This window comes from Phoenix dactylifera, chromosome 4, assembly GCF_009389715.1.
Source record: "Phoenix dactylifera cultivar Barhee BC4 chromosome 4, palm_55x_up_171113_PBpolish2nd_filt_p, whole genome shotgun sequence".
In the NCBI taxonomy this organism is placed as follows: Eukaryota; Viridiplantae; Streptophyta; class Magnoliopsida; order Arecales; family Arecaceae; genus Phoenix; species Phoenix dactylifera.
The window spans coordinates 13,335,945-13,349,989 of NC_052395.1; the positions used below are offsets into that span (position 1 = coordinate 13,335,945).

At 34.6% G+C, this 14,045-nt stretch overlaps 1 protein-coding gene across 1 annotated transcript; it reads left to right on the forward strand.

Moving 5' to 3' along the window:
- The first annotated feature begins 626 nt into the window (after nucleotides 1–626).
- On the forward strand, nucleotides 627–13,814 carry LOC103712708 (ent-kaurenoic acid oxidase 2-like). Its single transcript, XM_008799304.3, has 9 exons — nucleotides 627–878; nucleotides 9,535–9,862; nucleotides 10,721–10,870; nucleotides 11,301–11,549; nucleotides 11,630–11,716; nucleotides 11,800–11,878; nucleotides 12,889–12,995; nucleotides 13,230–13,351; nucleotides 13,475–13,814. The coding sequence occupies exons 1-9, from the start codon at nucleotides 631–633 to the stop codon at nucleotides 13,566–13,568; spliced, it is 1,464 nt and encodes a 487-aa protein (XP_008797526.2). The 5' UTR covers nucleotides 627–630; the 3' UTR covers nucleotides 13,569–13,814.
- The last annotated feature ends 231 nt before the right edge of the window (nucleotides 13,815–14,045 follow it).

Sequence of the window (14,045 nt, forward strand, 5' to 3'; positions counted from 1 at the left end):
AAAATGTCGGGCTCTGACCATTTCCTGCGTGGGCAACGCGAGGGAGCAAAATGTCAAACACGAGAGCAAAATGTTGGCCTCTGACCTTTATCTTAGTCAACGCCAAAGCGGGCGCGGTAACTCGACCTTCTCCTCCTTTCTCCCATTTTGCACCCAAGAACATGATTTAAGATAAAGGTCATTATAATAGGACAACAGTTGTTGTACATAGCTTCACATATTTTACCGTATAATCGTCATAAGATCCATTCGAATAATAGTTGTTATTTAGCCATTATCTCATTATAATGACTAATATATAATAAAAATAACAGTCATTACTTATATACGTTATTTTTAATAAAATAGTATTTTCTTCAAAATTTATTTTTTTATTTTTTATTAAAAATTCGAACCATTGAAAAAATAAAAAATTTGCATCAAATGAATAGTTATTTGGACGATGATATTGTTGTTCTTTTGTTATTGCATATTATTTTTTGTTATAATATTTCTTTTATACGTTATACCGCCGACAGAATTCTAGGCTGCAATCCGGGCGGTAACCTCACGTGGTGTCCTGAGGACTCAGCTATCCCACACTATAAAACCCTGGCTGGGTTTAAAGGAAGGCTGAACCAAGACACGACGATGGAGAAAGCCCCTGGGGCCTGGGGCGTCGCCATGGCCGTCGGCGTCGTTGTCCTCTCCTTCATCGCGTGGTTCGCGAGATGGATCCAAGACCGACGGTTCGTACGACGAATCGAGCGCGATCCTGGCAGCGCCCGGCTTCCTCCGGGCTCCATGGGTTGGCCGCTGATTGGCGAAATGTTCGACTTCTTGCGGTGCTTCAAGTTCTCGGGGAGGCCGGATGATTTCATCGCCAGGAGGAAAGAAAGGTAATACCATTTTCTCTTCTCTTCTTCTTGTAAAGTAGTTAAATCCGGATGACTTCAAGTCTTTTGATTGTTGGAGCTAAAATCTGGGTGCGGAAAGCTGGTTTATTTGGAAATGATTGGGTTGAGATTGATAGAGTTAAATTTCTATCATTTGAATTTGAAGCATTTCCTTGTGTATAACGTTGATATCATATTATAAAATTAATGTGGTATTTTTCTGAGAGGGCTTTGGCCGCCTGTTGCGCTTGATTTATTTTTAGTCTAATAATTGTGTTAACTATCACCGAAATAACCTGTCTGACCCTCAGGGTTCAGATAAACGAATCGTCGTTCTTGGGCGATTGATCAGGTCAAAAAAGAAAAAAGATGCTTCTTTACCTGTTATTTTAAAATGGTTGGTCCTCCTGCATTTTATATTTTCACAACCCTTTTTCTTGCCTTGGATTTCACATGTTGTTAGAATTTTTAATTTTCTAGTTAATTTTTTTTAAAAAAATAATTTGGGTTTAAAGTTATTCTGATTTTTATTTTGGTTATTTGATTTTGCTTGAGTTTCAATAAGCTCGCCCTAGCAATCATTTGGTTGTCTTCTTGATCTCTTAGCCTCTGTTATTCTTCAATTTTAATTGCTCAAATACTCTCACTGGGATTAAATTTTCTTGCTTATGAGTGGGTGATATGCAAAGTTAGACCAAGAGGCTGGCAATTCTCTATTAAGATATCAAATTGATAGTCCTCATTTAAGCATATGAAGGAAAGGATGGAGGGTTTGATCTTGTGAGAGGAAGCGTTGGCAGTTGTGACACCCCATATGATAATTGCACTCCGTTTTAAATGGTGCACTCCCTTTGTTTACCTAGTAGAAGAAAAGCCTAAACTATTTAGAGTGCACTGTTTATTAAAGAGGAGTACGTATAGAGCACCTAAGGGACGGACAGTTGGCAGTATTTTACATCAACAAAAGGCTTGGGGAAATTGGATGGATGCCCAGTGTTGTTTATGTTATAATAGTAGAGATCTTCTAAGAGTTAGGTAATACAAAAGAGCATGCTCATATGTTGAATGTACTGGAATTAAGGATGATAAAGTGGATCTTTGGTCAAACTAAAAATTCTATGCTAGTATTATCTAAAAGAATCCAAAAAAACTTCTATCATTCATAGATATTTGAAGTCATAAGAATTTGAAAATGTGATGTTTTTCCATAAGCTTTCTTTGTTCAAAAGCTCAAATTCCCGTTATTCCCGTTATCATTTTTAATTGATTGTGAGTTGAAGTGTATGGCCATCAGGTTTTCTCTTGCTTGGATATTGAGTTGTGGCAGTCAAAGAGGGTGATGAGGATATCATTTGAGGAGTGGTGTTGAATTCCACTTCTTCAAGGAGATTTACTAATACACTAAGAGTTGTAGTTGGTAAGATTTTAACAAAATTTAGTTGAGGCTCTGGCCTAATTCATTCCCTCAAGAAAAAAAAAACCCTTTCTGTTAGTGACCTAAGCTGAAAGCTAGTGGAACCTTGGGGGAAATATCTCTCATATTGGCCAGGCAATTTACTAAGATTTTTCCATTCAAGAAATCTCTAAAAAGATTATTGTACACTAAGTACATTTTAAACCAATAAATTCATAAAATACCACGTTATTTGAAAAAAGGAAACATTTGGTAAAACTTTCAGTCCTAATTTTGAAATCTCTAAATTGCCTATGCTTTATATTACAAAATCATGTTAGTTGTGTACATAGTTAATTACATGAATGAAGTATTATGCTCACATACACATTCTTACAAAAAAATTTATGTAGTGATGTGCTGGATACATTTATAAACCACACAGATTCATGCTCAAGAGTGCACAATGAAGGTGTATCAAGTTCATGAGTTTCTCAGCCAAATTATGCAAAGAGATAAGGTGCACAATTCAAATTGAAACTTCTATAATCATCTTGTTAAAGATCTATTAATCTCGCAACTCTATATGAGCTTTCAGGAAGTCATAGGGTGTAAACCATTCCCAGACACTTGCTAGGAATGTTGCATCACACTACTTCCATGTTATCGATCATGGCAAAGGAATTTCACAAGCTTCCTAGATCTGAGGAAGTTCTTGCTGCATATAAAGGAACTCTACCATAGAAGAAGATACTAAAAGATTGTATCTATCAAAACAATAGTAAAATAAGTTTCTTAGGTAATATTCTAAAATATAACCTGCAAGTTTTTCATGAACATTTTTTGATTCCTTGTCTACAATGATTATTCCTCGTTTTTGTTCGAAGAAATTGTCTACAAGGATAGTTGGTCAAATTTTTGATAATCTTCAGGTAGAATATCAATGTCACCAACTTCAGTGTTAGCTTAAAATGTGACAAACTATAAAACAAAAAGCTATGATTCCTCTTTAAGCCCTCTAACCCTATATACATGCACACGTGAAAAGTTTGCAAACATCATACTAGAGGCCAACACGAGTAGCAGAAGCATTAAAGAAAAAATCATTTTTTTCGTTGCATCCATAGTGGTGTATGTATTGCAGTCATATGTAAGTGCATTATGATGGATATATATAGACGCGAACCTTGTCAATATTAGGCAACTAATGGGTAACTTTTCATAACATCTTTTATGAGAATAACTAGTTTCTACAATTTTTTTTATAAGATAATTAACTTTCTTTAAACCATAAGCGCTTGCTTTGATGATATCATTCATTGCCAAAGGGTTGAGGGTTCTATTGGAGTCCCCACTAAATAAGTGCATGGGCATAGGGGATATTAAACTCCTATGCTCAAAAAATAAAATCTTGTAAAGTATTTTTTAAAATAATTAACTACTTATAAAATTTTAAAAAAATTTTAGAATTCTATCTCGATCTATCCAGTCATTTATTTTCTATGAATCCTATTCGTATCTATCAAATAATATTTACTTCCTATGAATCCTATCCCTATCTATCCGGTAACATTTACTTCCTATGAATCCTATCTCTATCTATCTAGAAACATTTATTTCCTACAAAACAACCATTGTAGTCATAAAATCATAATCTTTTAGTATAAGAATAATTAACTACTTATAAAATTGAAAAAAAACTTTTAGAATGCTATCTCGATCTATCCAGTCATTTATTTTCTATGAATCCTATTCGTATGTATCAGCTAACATTTACTTCCTATGAATCCTATCCCTATCTATCCGGTAACATTTACTTCCTATGAATCCTATCTCTATCTATCTGAAAACATTTGTTTCCTACAAAAAAACCATTGTAGTCATAAAATCATAATCTTTTAGTGTCTTTTCAATATAAAATTCTTCCTAAAAGTCATCCTTATCTATCCAGAAACAATAACTTTTTGCTTCTAGATTATTAGGATAAACTTGTCCTTACCATCAGCTAATTATTGATTTCATCCATTGTCATCTTTTAAATAATGATCATGTTTTAGTTTTTTTTAAAATTACCATATTCTAAACTGTTTAGATGAATGATTCATTCATTTCTTTTCTTTTCTTAAAACAGTATATTTTATTACTAAAAATTAGAGATGATTTCTAAATAAATGACAATCAACCAAATCATTCATCAACTGAGTTCTAAGGACCATCGTATCCTAATAAACAAGAAAAAGGTGCTATAATATTTAGAAAAAATAGGGATCATTTTGAGATTGGGTTGGAAAAGGAGGACTCACATGCTAATATGTCAAAGTTGCTTTTTGTCCTTTTTCTTTTTTACGAGCAAAAGACAAACGATAATCTTTTTCTTGTATAACCCTCACTATTTTCTAAATAACATAGCATTTTTGAGAAATAAAATCTTATGAAATTTTGTCTCCAAACAAATCTGTACAATCTCGAAAGAAAATAATTTTAGTTGAGTGAGAAGTGACTTGAACAATAATTTTTGTTATTCTTCTTTTATTTTTCTCATTGTTATTTATTACACCATTATAATTTTAGCATTTTAATACTAAATAATGCAAAATCATGCCAAACAAAGCAAAAAGTGGATGTTATAATCATTATTATAACAGTTAATATAACATTCTAGAGGTGGTTTGCTGCAATAGGATAATGCAATGATAAAAATCTAGCCAAAAATTTATACATAAATCAGTGAGGGGTTGAGATCTACTAGAAAAAGTAAAGAGTCAATCATGTGTATGAAATAAGATGAAATTAAAGTTTACATTATAAGAAAGAGAAATTCATGATGGGGTTGCAATTTAGGACCCAACCCCCTAACTCGCTAACAACCGGCTTATGTTAAGTAGGTTCAACTTTGGCATAATTGACCAAACAATTTATCCTCCGTGCTTTAATAACTGAAAGCTACAGGTTCATGTAATAGGTCTATCACAATAAGCAAACATGGTGTATATCTGGTCTTCATTTTATTTTTATATGTACTACGGGCCATATAAAGTATATGGATTGCCTAGTCTCCCTAAGATTGCTCTTGAACTTGAAGTATCTATAAATCTCATAGAAATGCAGTGTTGGTTTATAAATTAAACTATCATTCAAAATTTTGAGATTTTAAAAATAGTCCCACATTGGATATCAAACTAAACATAAACTTGCTTAAGTATAAAATCTTATCTTAGATGTTCAAATAACTAGGCCTCTTGAATAGATAAGGTTAAATGAAAAGATGCATCCGATGTGGCCTTTGTGAAGATGATTCCAAGAGACACAATCCTGGATGAATGGATGGATACAATCTGAACAATATGAGTAAGTGTTGAGAAGAGAATTAAAATACTCATGTGCAACCTTATGAGAAGAGAGGATTAAGTTAATATAAAAGAGGAGGTTCTCCTAAACTCTCGATATGCCTTGCTATTCACAGAACCGGAGCCCGACTTGTAATATGAGGGCTCAAATTGAGCCTTATGCCTGGCCACCTCAATCTGTTGTCACTGATCATCCAGGCTCGTCTGAGTGCAGCCTGAATTTATGCCTCGTCATCTGAAGCGAACATCTCCTCTGACTTTCTGGAGTGATATCTGATCTTCATTTATTTTCATATGTACTACGGGTCATATAAATTACATGGATTGCCTGGTCTCCCTAAGATTGCTCTTGAACTTGAAGTATCTATAAATCTCAAATAAATGCAATGTTGGTTTATAAATATTTTAAAAAATTAATTTGAGCAGAACCCTACAATGGATATTACATGTATTTTTCTAGGTCCATGGGCATGCATCAAAGGCTATTTATTTTGTACAAAAAAAAGCCTATTTATTCTCAATTTTTTCAAAATTTACACCTAAACCACTATGCTTGTGATCGCATCAAAACTTGAATAAATGGATATCAAATTTAGCTGGAAATTTGCTTGCATGCCCTAAAATACGCTTCTAAATTGACATTTTTTGAATTTTATTTTATTTTTTTATTTTTAATCCAAAAATATATTTTTAATTTTTAAAATTATATATAATCTGAAAATTAAAATTTTTTATTTCATTGTGTAGATCATCCATAGATCTACAACATATCATAAAATCAAGCTAAAATCAAAATTTTTGGCATGATCTTCTCTTATTTTGCAAATTTCAAGATATCTTTTGGCATCCAAAAAAAGAGAAAATGGGATAGGAATAGGAAGCATACTTTATTTAGGGTTGGATCCTTCTTGAATCATGCTGAATCAGCGTATTTTTCGACGTAGGAAAGGAGGTCGAATAGGTTGGAAAGGCTTGAGAAACTTCTCGAGCCTTCCCAACCGGCCTTTAGTTTGAGGATTTTGAGTGACTGTTAAACTTGAAATTAGATGGTTGTTGATCACACCAATGAAGATGGAGATGTGCTTGAGAAGTTAAAATGGTTGATAAGAATTTATGGAAAACAAATGCATATGATGGCTTTGTAGAATTTTCCATATGTAATTGGTGCAAGGAAATTGAACATCAATGACAGGAGCCTTGGATTGTAAAATTGCTTAAGATGACAATCGATCAGTTGATGGTCTTGTTGCTTTATCTAAATCAATCTTAGGTTTGCATGTAAAAATTATAACCTTATTGTACTTGTATGTACGACAGAGGACACAAGAAGGATTATTCTAATGCAAAAAGTATAAATTGCTGAAAAATTGTGGCCAATGAATTTGTTGATCTTGCTGATAAGCAAGCAACTGAATGTATGCCTTGCCATTTCAAGTTTTCTATACTTGTTGGATTGTATTTTTTTATCCTTTTTTCAACAAAATTTGTTCAATTTTTGTCAAGAGATTTCATTTATGTTAGAAAACAATATGTCTGCAGATACTCTCATTTCCTCGGTTTCATAAGTCTAGTCACATTAGCTTATTCATCCAAGGATTCTTCTACTAATGTCTATAACATCATGAGTTCAAATATTAATAACTATATTCCTTCTCTGGAGCATGGTGTGTTATCTTGTTTCTTTAGCTGATTGGCTAAAGTGTCATGGTTTTATGAACTAGGAAGACCCTCCTAATAGTATTATGAACCAATGGGCTGATAAGAATTGGTAAAAATTCAGCTTTTCCTAGCATGGGGCAAGCATGAAGCGTTAAGAGGAGTTTGGAAAAGGGAGAAGAGATAAAGGGGGTAAAATTCCCAAGTTTCTGACAGCATGAGTGGTCTATTGAAACATAAACATCTACTAGACTATCCACCTTCGAATTCTAGAGCAGTTCCCTGCGTTCAAAGCAAAAGGCTGAACTGGGCTGCAGTTTTTTCTTTCGTTCTTTGTGTGACAGGGTGTATTGAAATCCAATTTACATTCAAATAAAATTAGTGCCTAATACATCAGCATTTATAAGATGGAGCAGATAAGCAGGAGAATTCTGTGCCTAGATCTGTTGACAATCCGAAGCAGAGGCTAAGTTGACTAACATATACATGGGCTGGTTGCCCTCTCTCAGAATGTGTGATGTGTCAAAGCATTCCAAGGATCAATTGATAAGCTGGAGATATGCTGGGCAGCTTTAGTGATGTGAATTCAGCAAGGGTTGAGTAAGAAGGATTTATGCAACCTTTATTATGATCCGAGGAAAAAAAAAAAAAATTGGGCAGAAAGAACTTTTGGGGTCTCCCCTTTATCTTTAGATGTTTGTTGTTTGGGGCATAGCTTCTGGGATTGGCTGAAGTTGGATGGAGCCTGGTAATCCTAGGCCTGGTAGGGCTGCCTACAGCACGGGATTTGGGATGTTGTTGAACCTCCACATTACCATAATGTTTATGGATGCCCTGGGTCATCTAAAGAAAGCCTTTATTTTAACACATCCATGAGGTAGCTTGAGTCATTTATTACCAGATGTTACTTATATGATGTTAATGTAGAATGAATTTTCCATGACGCATTTAATTTTCCACACTGTTCACATAGAGCACTCAATGGAGGTATATATAACATTTATCTTGTAAATGAAAAAACTGAGGACAAACAACTTTTCACCTCGATAACAAATTTTATAATTTGAAATATAGGAAGCATGGACACGGATATGATATATGGATACACTATATGGCAAATCAGAAAAAGATATGTACACACATTTTAACAACATGGTTGATACTTTAAAGTTTAAACCTTAGTGTCAACTTTCACAAACTCATCACTTAATCATCATTCAAATCTATAAACCATAATCCATATTCATGCTTTATTATCAATGTCAGAAACTCCAAAATCAACCATGCATCATTGAAAAATTAACATTAGCATAAAAAAAAGAAGGGAAAAACCTCCCCCCTCATTCTTGGAGATATCAGGGAGTATCTTGAGTGCACCCAGAAAATATCCAAAGTGCTTTTCAAAAAAAATCTTGAAAAAATTCTTAAAATAAGTATTAGACACATATCATATAAATATTTGATGAGTATTGGTTTCTGATTCGTTTCTGATAAAGGCACAACATGTGATTTAAAGTATTTGTGCTTCTTGTTTCAGATAAAGCACCTTAGAGTACAACCTCTGAAATCAACTCTTTTTTTTATTGAAAATCATGTTTCTACTATGCTAATCCTGTCGGATAGCCATATCACTCTTGTTGGTTGATTAACTTTGTTGTTATTGAACACAATTCTTCTTTGTCCCCTTCTTCAATACCTTTAGAATGGCAAGCTTCTTCCAATGGATCATATAAGATTTCCCCCTTAGTCATACTCAACCTTTTCTTCTTGGTTGAATGGTAAAATATAGCACAATTCTTTCTATAGCATGAGTAACCAATACTGTTCAGAAAACCACCAAATTGGCTAGTGAGCAGAACACTGTAAAGTAACATTTTTTCTGTGTAACTTTTGTGTGCTAGGTTTCCATGTTATGCTAGCACTCTATTTTGAATAGCGATAGTGAAAGATAGGAATCCCTCTCCCTTTCTTACTAATCCTTTTTATTGTTTCTGTTTTAGTCAGGACAGAGAGAGAGGGGGGGGGGGGAGATTGACGGAACAACAATGGACAGCATATTGATAAGAAAGATAATGCATATATTTTGAATTGATTGTTGACTTTCTAAGACATTATACATCTTTCATAACTCTTTTCCTTTTTCGATAGTGCTTGTGTCACCTTTTTTTTTTAAACAAAATGGTTGGAATTGTAAAGAACTAAAAAGTTCCTTTGGTACTTGGTCTTCCTCCATCTTTTTTATGTTGTTCCTTTTCTCTTGCAGGTATGGAGAAACTGGCATTTATAGGTCCCACTTATTTGGCCATCCGGTGATAGTCACATGCTCTCCGGACTTGAACAAGCAAGTTCTTGGTAGCTGGACTGAGGAGGGGACTTTTAGTACAGGTTGGCCTTCAAGCCAGCTGCTAGGAAATGCAGTCGCAAACATTGATGGAGTTGTCCACAAGAGGATGAGGAAGCTTATGATGCAGGCTTTCAATAGCCCGAGAGCACTTGATTCCCATCTGAGTACTGCACAACCTATCTTCATCTCGACTTTAGAAGATTGGATATCGAAAAAAAAAATAGTTGCTTATGGTGAAATCAAAACTGTGAGTATATGCTTCTTAAACAGTGTGATATATGCAACAGTTTTTTTTAAAAAAATCCACATGTATACAAAAACTTAAGTGCCAGTAGCATGCATCATGCCGGAAGGTGGCTGGCACAGCATGCATCATGCCTCGCTAAAACCAAAAGATAAAACTTAAAAAAATTGAAATGACTTTTAATTAAAAAACATAAGTAAATGATTTAATAAGTGCCATGGGGACCCAGTATCAATGCCAGTGTTGGCTTGGGATTGTATGTGATAGACAGCGCAGACCAAGACACATAGCCATGTTGCATAGAGGCCCCACCTCCTACAAGTCAAATGCCTCTTAACATGTAAGTTTTTGCTTCACAAGATGAGTGGGCATATAGCGATTGACTCCAATTCTTAGTTCATTTTAAGTTTTTGCTTCACAAGATGAGTGGGCATATAACGATTGAATCCAATTCTTAATTCATTTTCTTGTAGCTTTAGATGTGCTAAGGAAATGCAACCTACAAAAGCAGCTGATGTATCTTCTTTCATCAACTGACACATCAAACCTCTGCCTGAATATGGTTACATGTACCTGTAATGTGTTGGTTGTTTCTAGGCAATTTTGTAAGTTGTAACATATACTTCCTATGGAAAAAGGAACATCTTGGAAATCAATGCATTTCAGAAACTAAAACACTAAATAAAACAAACTTTTAGTTTTGAAAATCTCCGCCATCACATCTCAAAAACCTACCAGTATTTTTAAGTTTTCTTGAAGAGCGACAACTCAATCTGTGACAGTGACATTGAACTTTTAGCATGAGTAAATTTTGGCAATACCTTTCATGTGTTTTAATCAATTCAGAAACTATTCATTCAGATGACATTTCGCAACATCAGTGATATCCTGGTTAGTTTCAAGTCACCAGAACTTCTGGATACAATGGAACTTCTGTATAGAGGACTTATGGCAGGACTTCGGTCAATGATAATCAACATTCCGGGAACAGCATTCCACCATGCTCTTAAGGTAGTATTCTTACCTTCCATCAGAAAGAAAAATTGAAAAGGTAATTTCTTGCTTTTACATCAACAAGAAAAAGGAAAACAGTAACATTCTTGAAGAGTTGTAGAAGATTTTGCGGCTTCAATTAGTAACATGCCACCCTGTCATTGGAACTTGGATTGGCCACAGCAAGTGGAACTGATTCAGAAGATTGGCGAAGTGCATTCCTTGAAAAGAGAGCATACATTTATGCATGTCCTACCTAATGTGGACAATCAGTATAACAGTGATTGCAGTGTATTCAGTGGATCCAGTATACAGAAGCAATATAATGTCTTAACTTTGCTATCTCAGCAACTTAGCAGTACATAATAAAAAAATGGAAACCAGTAAGGGCCCATGATGTTGTAGAACTGACATTCTTTGCTTTTCTTCATTCTATTGCAATTTTCAGTGCAAGAAGAAACTGTCCGGCATCTTGTCAGACGAAGTGAGGAAGAGGAAAGAACTGGGAGTTCAGAAACATGATTTCATGCAAATCTTGATTGATTCTGTTGATGACAATGGGAATAAACTGAGTGAAGTAGAGATTGTGGACAATATTCTCTCACTTATTTTGGGAGGTCATGAATCCACCTCTAATGTGATGACATGGGGGCTTTACTATCTGGCTAAGTATCCTGAAATACTTGAGAAGCTTAAGGTGAACATTGATTGTATTGATAATTAGTGTAGTTGTTGCTTTTATTTTTGCTGGTGCTGATAGAACCTTTCCATAAGCAGGAAGAAACTTTGTCAATCAAGACAGGAAAGGCCATAGATGATCTTCTGACGACTGAAGATATCAAAAGTATGAAGTATACCTCAAAGGTAAGCTGTCAAGATTTGAGAGAGATACAGTGGCCAACAGACTTGCTGCTTATCTATATGAGATCTCTTCTTCTGGGATTCAGGTGGCAGAAGAACTAATTCGCCTGACAAATGTTCCGCCCTTCATATTCAGAAGAGTTGTGAAAGATGCAGTTTTAAATGGTGAGTATAATGAAGAACCGGGCATCTCTTACTCTAAAATCGAAATCAGTTGGTCCTCTTTATGCCTACTGATAGTTTTGACAAAAGATGGTACACTAAGGGTTTGCTTGGTTGCCTGCGATTGGGAAGTCAAATATCCAAGTCTGGCAATTGGAGTCGTAAGCAGCCTTTTGCAATTATTTGATTGCCTGCAATTCAATTGCAGCTTGCATTTCGTATTGCATTCAAAATCAACAGAATACTAATTGCAACTTAAGTTGCAAACTCTATCCCACCCATCTCTTATTCTGTCACCCTCTCTTGATCTCATAAGAATATATATATATATATATATATATATATATATATATATATATATATATATATATATATATAATGTTATTATTAGAATATATAATAAATTCATAATATAATAATAAATATGTTATAAAATATTATATCAAATATAATAAATGTAAATAATATAGTAATAATATATGTTATATTATTGTAATATTGTAATATTTATTAGGGGATAAGCTTACCAGGTCATTTGTAAGATTACCACACCTCTTTCAGCATTGTACAACCAGATAGCTGCAAATGCATTTGTAGTTCTCAGCTACTAGCAACCAAACTTAAAATATTTTTTGCAACTGCTTGCAGCAATTTCAATTCAAATCCTACTGCAGTCAATTGGACTTGTAGTCAACCAAACAATCCTTGAAAAAGAGCACTTTTTTATGAGGAAGTAACATGATACTAGATCACAAGATGCTTGTTGTTGCATCCTTTATTGGCCCATCGAATTCCAATAGAGCTGTGATAATACAATTTTAGATGTGTTTTCCATGCTGTGTCACGTACATAGTTTGACGAGGACACAACATTTGCTTAAAAGCCAAGATTTCTCAAACTTTACAACATAGAAAACTATGAGGCTTATTCATTCATTTAAGCATCCAACTATACTTTTTTTTTGAGCTGTTTGTTCTGTTTTCTATATTTATTGGATCCTTGTGTTCCAACAGGTTATAAGTTCCCTAAGAACTGGAAGGTGCTTGTGTGGATTCGTTCCATTCACATTGACTCTAAATACTATGACGATCCATTGGCATTCAATCCAGACAGATGGGATGTAATTATCGATAAGTCTACTTCCTAACTTTTAATCCCAGTGCTAACTCTGTAATGAAATATTTCTAAGAACAATTCTTTGCTCATCTCTGGAGGCATGAAGAGAAGTAACAAGAGACAGTTCTTTAATTCAACATGCATTTTAGTATGACATTTGCGTTAAATCTAATGACTCATCAAACTGAAGGGAAACCGAAACTAACAAGAGAGTGATGCAATGCATATCACTGTGCAGAATTTTATTCCCAAGCCAGGTGTTTATTCCGTTTTTGGTGGAGGTCCGAGATATTGTCCAGGCAGCAACTTTGCAAGGCTTCAAATAATGATGTTTCTGCATCATGTGTGCCTCAAGTATAGGTAAAAAAATGAATGTCTGGGTTGCTTTGATGACTCATTTGCACTTTGTGAGAATAGTCAGGGAGTTCTGTGGCATGATGTTATATCGAGGACCTGGTTGATCTGTAAGTTTTGTTGGAGCAGGTGGGAACTTCTAAATCCAGAATCTGGTACAGCATTTGATCCACATCCAAGACCAAGGGATGGAGCTGAGATGTTCTTCAGTCGTGCATCTTGAGAAGAGATACCGATGCTCTTAAAATTTATTCAGCTAATGATATCAAGCTGAACTTTTTCTCTTTGAGCGTTTCTGTGCTACCTGTACTTGTCGTACTAAAAGAGTGAACCTTTATAACATATTATTGGTAAATACATGGATTTGGATGTACTAAATGGGGGAATCTTTGCAAAATATTATTGTTAAACCCACAAATCTAGATGTATGCAGTCCAATAGGAGAAAGAGAAACGTCTTGCAAAACTTCTATGCTGAATAGATCCAAGGCAGTCTTAACGGTTCTACAGAAACAAGCACTGTGTCTTTTCGGGGTACTGGAATCGCATTTGTTTTGCTTCAGGCCTTTACAAAAATGAAGAGCTGAGTTAATGGGTTTGGCAGGATGATATCAGCAAGATTTAATCAGTGGCTGTCCATTATATCAACTGCAATCTACTTCAGGTCATATATCTGTGACTGATAATATATAAATATTTTG